The sequence below is a fragment of the Temnothorax nylanderi genome, unplaced genomic scaffold, assembly GCF_030848795.1.
Source record: "Temnothorax nylanderi isolate EJ_2023f unplaced genomic scaffold, tnyl_v1.0 TNYL_tig0549_pilon, whole genome shotgun sequence".
In the NCBI taxonomy this organism is placed as follows: domain Eukaryota; kingdom Metazoa; phylum Arthropoda; class Insecta; order Hymenoptera; family Formicidae; genus Temnothorax; species Temnothorax nylanderi.
The window spans coordinates 60,866-68,252 of NW_027249611.1; the positions used below are offsets into that span (position 1 = coordinate 60,866).

The 7,387-nt window shown below is 49.6% G+C and overlaps 1 protein-coding gene across 1 annotated transcript; it reads right to left on the bottom strand.

Moving 5' to 3' along the window:
- Positions 1-4,074: 4,074 nt before the first annotated feature.
- On the bottom strand, positions 4,075-5,045 carry LOC139783841 (uncharacterized). The gene is made up of 2 exons (XM_071722997.1): positions 5,040-5,045; positions 4,075-4,878 (listed from the first exon to the last, which is right to left on the bottom strand). The coding sequence occupies exons 1-2, from the start codon at positions 5,043-5,045 to the stop codon at positions 4,285-4,287; spliced, it is 600 nt and encodes a 199-aa protein (XP_071579098.1). The 3' UTR covers positions 4,075-4,284.
- Positions 5,046-7,387: the final 2,342 nt, after the last annotated feature.

A 7,387-nucleotide genomic window follows, 5' to 3' on the forward strand; every position in this document is an offset into this window, starting at 1 on the left:
ACGGCAGTGAGAACCCTCGCTACGAGGCTGAGCACGCTCGACCTCGTTGGGCCGTGGCCGTCGGGCGTAAGTGGGCTGGAGTTCGGGGACACTTGAGAACTCTCATTCGAGGCCCACACTCTGGACCTCGTTTGGCGTGTCGCCCTAGGAGCTGGTGGGTAGGCTTCGTCAGGAACAGCGGGATGCCGTGGTGTAGACGAAGTGAAAGTCTCGCCGAGCGTGCCGGCTTATATACCGCTCGGCGCGGCGATTTCGGCAGGAGGGAGGCCGATCGTCAGGCGCGTCGCGTGGTGGTGGGAGCGGCGCGATCCCGCGCGTTCGTCTTCGGCGGGGCTCGGCTCCCGTCGGCGCTCGTCGGCGTCGTGCGGGAAAGCACCGGTGCGGCGGTTTTCCCGCGCACACGGTGCGTTTCGAGTGTTTAAAAAATGTGGGCGCACCGCGCCCTGTCCTCGCCCGACGGAGGGTCGGTCGGGCGGCATCCGGCGGGTGGTGGCCGGGAACGATGCCTTGGCGTAAGGGGCGCATCGTTACAAATGATTTAAATGAGGGAGAAGGAAGAGAAATAAAATTGTCTTCAATTTTGAATGAAGATGTGTGAATATGTAGAGCACATTAAACTTCTGAATAACTTCAGAATAAGTAGGAAGCACATGAACGAATAAAGTTATATCACTTGTGTGCAAAAACACTTAAATTTGTCTGAAATTAAAGTCCAAACACAGAGCGAAGACGATAAAGAAAGAAAATCAAAATGTGAGAAATATAAATGACGTACAATATAGGTTGCCACGTCTTTTTCACGCCCGAGGCGCACGACGGATCAAAAGGGTTAGGGAGAGAAGGATGGTAGGCCTCTCCGACGATTCCTTGCACAGTCCGGCAATTCGACACGAAATTTTACTGTTGGGCGCCAGACACGTAGATTCGCGTCCACTAAGTACTCTAAGATCGCGAAAACCCGAAGAAACACACAAAACGCAATGAATCCGGCGTGCGAGAGATCGGCCAGCTCGACCTAACGGTTATGGGCGGGGTTGATGAAGGGCAGCGCAAGATTCGGCGGGGTGACGCATAAATCACACACTCACATATTTAACAAAATGAATAACAACGTTTATTCCGAGATAACTCTCAGGCGAAACAATTAGTGCTGGTTCGGCTCTCATTACTAAACCATAGAGATCAAGCAAATAAATGATAACGCGGACGTCAGGAATCAAACAAACAATAATGGTAACGCGGACGTCGGGAATGAACGGAATAGATTAGGCATTAAGCTATTTTGCAGTGAACGCGCGGAATGCGCTGTTACCAAATAAGAGAACAATAGTAGGAAAATAAACTTACAAATACCATAGAACATCGGCCAGACACGACCGAATACGAAATAATCGGAGTAAACGCGAAATAATAGAGTAACTTCAGTAGGATCGAACGTGAAATATCGCGAAATGGTGGTGCGTCACGCTTGGAGCGCGTGAACGCAACGTCCAAAGCCGCGCAGGGATTCTGTCGCCAAATTAACTAACGAAAGTAATAATCGTAGCGCAAGCAACGTCCCAACGCAATTATGACCGAACGCAACACGCTATCGCCAGTGATATTCTAACACGAAGAAGGATGGGCCGAAACACTCGGCATAACACGGAATACTATAACTAATGCGAAAATACGGAGTTACCGCGAGTAATAAAGGAACGCAAGTACCATTCGAGCGCAAATAATACGTCAACGCGAGTAACATTCTAACGCAATGAACGAGCCAACGCGAATAATATTATAACGCAAGAAATAACCGAACGCGAGTAATATTCTAATAATACGTCAACGCCAGTAACATTCTAACGCAATGAACGAGCCAACGCGAATAATATTCTAACGCAAGAAATAACCGAACGCGAGTAATATTCTAACGCAATTAATGTCGCGTGTGGAATCTAAGTCCCGACCGTACGAATTACGACGCACAATGAAACCCGCGGCCGCGAACACGAAGGCCACGAGAAACGGCGAATTCACGAGATCGAAATCCGTTTCGGACACGTCTACCGCGATCTCCAGGGGTTTGCAGGTTCGGTCGCGATCCCATGGCCACGAGACCATTCCGGGGCCCCTCGCTTTCGCTGTCGATCGCCGAAGCAACGCCTTGTCGGCGAATACGCTAATTACCGAAATTATTCCCGAGCGAGAGCGCGGCCCGGAGGGCGGTGTCGTGGCTTTACATAAGGAATATTACGCGAGGCAACCTCACCAATGATCTGCCTCCTCCCGAGGATACGTTGCCGCCAAAGGTCGGGCCGGTCGTCGTCGTCAGGCTCGATAATGCCGGGCGTAATTCGCAGCGTTAGAGTGAGACGGTTAAGTCGCTTACTTCGCCGGAGGACGATCCAAGAGTGCTCGCCGAAATTCGCTCGATGGCGGAATCGATATCGCGCCCCACCCCGGGCGTACGCGGCCCTTCGACGCTATAGCGCGGACCAATTAGGGGTGAGCTCGCAGGCTCGCGACGTATCTCTGCGCAGGGCCGTCAATCACGGCTCCCGCAGGGCGCTTAATGGTTCCTCGCTCGCGCGGCGATTTCGCCGGGATCTTTCTCGCCAACGGACGGGACGCTAATGTCTCCGTTCTCCTCCGTCTCGGTCCGGGAATGGTGGCCATCCATCCCGGAGTCCGGTCTGCAGATGAGGAGGGCAGGTGAAGCTCATTCTGCCCCGGCGTCCCGGGGCTCTGCTTCTACGGGTCCGCCCGCCGCTGTGTCACGCGCCGCGCGCGTGTTCTCCTGCGCTCCCTTGTGCTCGTCGGCCCGCGAGCCTCGCCGCGGTCCGCTTTCGTAGATCGATCTCTCGGCTCGATTCTCCTGGCTTGTTCCATTTCTCGTTGTCCCTCGTATTCCCTCGGCGAAAATCCGTGTCTCGTCTCGGTGAGGCGCCACGCATTATACAAAATAAAGAAACAAAGGGATCAGAACATGCAAACGCGCTTAATTATGCCCCTGGAGATCTCGCATTGACTCTTTGGACCGTCCTCGGGCGCGAAACCCGCGCCTTGTGACGGCGGCGGGGCGCTGCCACGATGCAGCGAAACTGCAACGTCACAAGGTATAAGAAAGATTAAGGAATAAATTATTTTGATATTTTAAATAAAAAACAATTCCTTCTTTCAAAAATTTGTTTATATTGCGATTCTCATAAGGTGAGATAAATTTCTAATTCTACTTAGGCACCCTATACCCATTGAAGTTCATTTATAAAATACGTCGAAAAGGATTATCGTAATAATCATTAAAATCCGATGCAAATATGATCAGGTTTCATGGATTGATCGTCTTTTATAGTCAGTCCAAAAATCTATCTGTACATTTTTATTACTGCTCCTTTTTGATAAAAATGTATTTTTTCGCGAGCGAAACTTATAATCAGACTTCTGGACTTGTGGTCAGCCTTCTAATCTGAGCGTTTGTTAGCGATCAAACGTGGAGCGTTTAACACAGTACGGGTAAACATAGATGTGGTCGCGGTCGTGGCACATCTGAAAGTCGGGTAGTAGGGATACGCATGCTCAAAGCAACGCACATATACGTGCTTTTCTTTGTGTGCGTATCCCTACCACCCGACTTTCGGGTGAGCCCGGTGAGCCGCGTTATTCTGGCAACAGTGCAGGCAGATCGTGTGATTGGGACCCCCACTACTTGGGATGGAATACTACACCACATGCATGATATATCGGTATGGCCAAAGCTGAAGATCGGCCGTATCGAAACCGATCATAAGTCCCGAAGTCTGGTTATGAGTTTCGCTCACAGAAAAATGCATTTTTCTCGAAAAAGGGTAAAAAGGGGCAAGTAAAAATGAACATGAAATGTTCGTGGGACGTCCCTCTGCATTCTCAAAAAAGAAATTTCTTGGTACTCTTTGAAATTTCTCTATGTCCGGGTTTTCTCTGATTCGGCCCACTGTGCGATGTGACGCAACGTCGTTTTGTATTTACTCAGCCGCTTTTTTTCACCTCGTTCGAGCGGAACGTTACCTTTGAGCGTGTTGAAAACGCATTCGCAGATACAGTGTATAAATTTATCGTCCGCGGATCGTAGGAAGGACGTTCGTTGATTCTTGTTCAGATGACACAACACCTCGAGAAGACAGGCGTTTCTCTTACCGATCGAACGTCTGGCGATCTTCGTCGCTCTGTCCGATTTCTTCTCGTCGTCGTCGTTGTCATCGATATCCTCCGCCCTCCGCCCTAGACGTAATGCGCCGTATCACCAGGAAATATGCAGGTGCGAAATCAATATTCGTCCGGAGTCGATTGTTTCAGATCGAGTAACAAATATCTGTGCGGTCTCGACGTAGCGTCGTAGTAGGCCTCTTCTAGAAATTTTGGATCATCGGGAAAGACTTGTCGCGCTAAATGACGGGTTTGGGCTCGATCGCGAGGATTTTTAAAAACCACAATGTAATTCGCGTTGAGAGATATGTCGCGTTGTCCGCGACTCTGATGGAAAAGATTTTTAGAAATGAGAATAGCGCTGAGATTCTTGTGATGACTACCTTTGATAAATAAATCGACGATCGCGTTGCTCGACGACGATTCCCTCATAAGATCGTCGATTATCACCAATTTCGGCGAGAGCGGATCGCCCGAATAATCCTCCGGACGTGGTAATCCCTCGCGAAATTCGATTTCATTTTTCCGCCCCGCGCCACCCCTCTCCCCGTCATTGTAATGTAATTGACGATAAGCGTCTTGCCACTCCGCGTAATAAAACAAAATTCTCTCGAAACGCGCGTCGGACATGCGGGATAAGTGGCGGAGAAAAGTCTTCACGAAAATCGTCTTCCCGCAACCGGTGGGTCCGCATACGATCGACGTCCAGTGGGCCTATTCTGTAACTCTTAACGACAGTTTCGTTATCTTGTTTCGTTATATTGTTGTTGCGCAGCTTTTTTACCATATATAATATCTGCGCAACGCAAATATAACGATAACGAAACTGTCGTTAAGAGCTACAGAATAGACCCACAGGGATGTTTCCAACGCACGTTCATTTTGCGAAATGATCGACGCGATTTCCGCGCGAGTCTTCAAAAGGGAGCTCCCCCTTCCCACGCCACGCGCGATGGTATAAGCTTATTAAGGACGTTCTCTTGATTTTCACGTTTCTACAGATTTCCTTAAAATTTGGTGTACAGCTTGATGACAGCACTATCCGTAACATGTTGGATTGTTAGAAGTCACAGCCTCACCGAATTAGAGATATAGAGCTTCAAAGTTTCATTATTTAACACGTAATCCCTATACTGAGGCTTCACAAAAGTAACGTTTTCATTGATTGTAGACAGAATTTTCTACAGATTTCGTCAAAAAACGAGTATGTGGCGCACATTAATATTACAAATATTTTAAAAAAGATCAAGGAAGCCTAGCCTCACCGTTACTGAGTAATTTTAATCCAAAGTCTGCAATTTCTCGCTCGCATATGACGCGAGTGGAAGAGGCGCAGAGGCGACGACAACACTGCGCATGCTCTCTCCGACGTAAGCTAGTGTGCGCGTATACAGATAGAGCGTCGCTATGTGTGCGCGTACAACCATAGCAAAAAGTTCCCCTCTCCAGAGAGGCACTGCGTACAGCAGTCTCTCTCGCCCGGCGCGCGGAACTTTTGAGAGGGATTATAACAAGAGAACGTCCTTAACACGGCGATGGCGGCGGCGACGCACGCTTGCGGCAGCCAGCGTACATCCGCATGCGCTGGCGCGAGCGAAGAGCACCGCGGCGGGTCAGTTGATTCGTGCCGCGGGGCGACTCGGGTAAGCTTATCCAATGGGGAGCATCGCGCGCTCGATGCGCCCGACCTTCGATGTGTACGACCTTCAGGCGTGCGGACAACGTATGAATAAAATTTTGGTCCTCCCGACACGAACGACTCGATATAACTACCGCGACTCTCGAGTTCGTCCGTCATATCGCCGAGAAAATTCCCCGTGCGCGACGCGTATTCGTTCGGATCGTTTGTACTTAGATATATACACGAGTCGGTATCGTAATATAAAACGCGTCTTTCCAGCAGCTCGAGATACTCGTACAATTTTAGCCGTGCTTGCGCCGTTGTGTACGCGGCGATCACGACGTTCGTCGTTGGGGAAGCCACGACCGACTCTTCCCGCAGACGCCACGAAACGTTACATCACCTCGTCGTTGACGGGTAATATGTCAGTTATTTCGTGCTCGGGGCTCGTGCGCAGAGACGCGGAACGCTGGTAGGATTTCACGATCTCGGTATTCGGGGCAGATTAGCTCGTTGATCGAATTTTTCCCAAAACTAATTTAAACAAAGTTTCGCGACCGAGCGTAAACCGGGATTTCGAGCGACACCCTCGATTTCCTCGTATTCCCGCAGGTAACGCTCCTTAGTCTCGTCATCCACGCACTCTCTCGGCCATTCGCTAGCTTCTTGCTTTAGTTGTAAAAACGAGTTTATATATTCGGCGAATAATCCGCCCTGACGTGTAGCGGGATCGTATCGCGTAACTCTGTATTGCCAAATTTCGCTCACGACCGTCACGAGATAACCTTTCTCGAGCGCTTTGCGCAATTCGCACGATACCCAGGTACCCTCGAATTCTCGATCGCCGGGGTGCTCGTGTGCACGCTCCGCGCGAGAACGTTTCGCAGCAACTTTGACACAGCGCGAACAATAATTTGCTGCGTACGCGATACGGGAGTACCGGGTGAAAGAGATCGTGCGGAGCGAACACTCTGCAACGAACGAGTCCCTCGACCGAGTCAAAATTGTAATTCGGTCCTGCGCCGATTAACGAGGAACATTCTCGGTCGATGAAGATATCGGGGTGGCCGATCGGGAAAGCACCGGTTTTCAATACGTACGGGTACAGCGAGCACACGTCGACATAGCGTATTTTTCTGTATCCCTAATTTCGCACAAGGTGGCGATATTCCCCGTGCGCCCGCCATAAAACGTCGCGAGGGTCGAGAGATGGACGTGTCAGCAACGGGTAATTCCCGAAAAAATTACGCATCTCGCGATTTTCGAGCGTTTCGCGGTCGAAGACGCACTCCCATTTCTCCGTTACGTGATAGCCCTGTTTTCGAAAACGCCACGTTCTCGCGAGAGTCCGTTCGTAACGTGCGTCGACCGCATCAGCGATTCGCGATTCGCGATCAGCATCATATAAACTATATATTTCCAAAGTTTCAGCCAATTTCACTGAAACCCAATTTCCATAAGGTATGTGCGGGTCCTTTTACTTTACTGAAGAAAAGATCTTGAAAAGCGTTACATTAAATATATTGACTCCAAGAAGATTAGATATATAAAAATAGTTGAAAAATAAATATGATTTTGTCCCAAAATATTTTGATTTCTTTT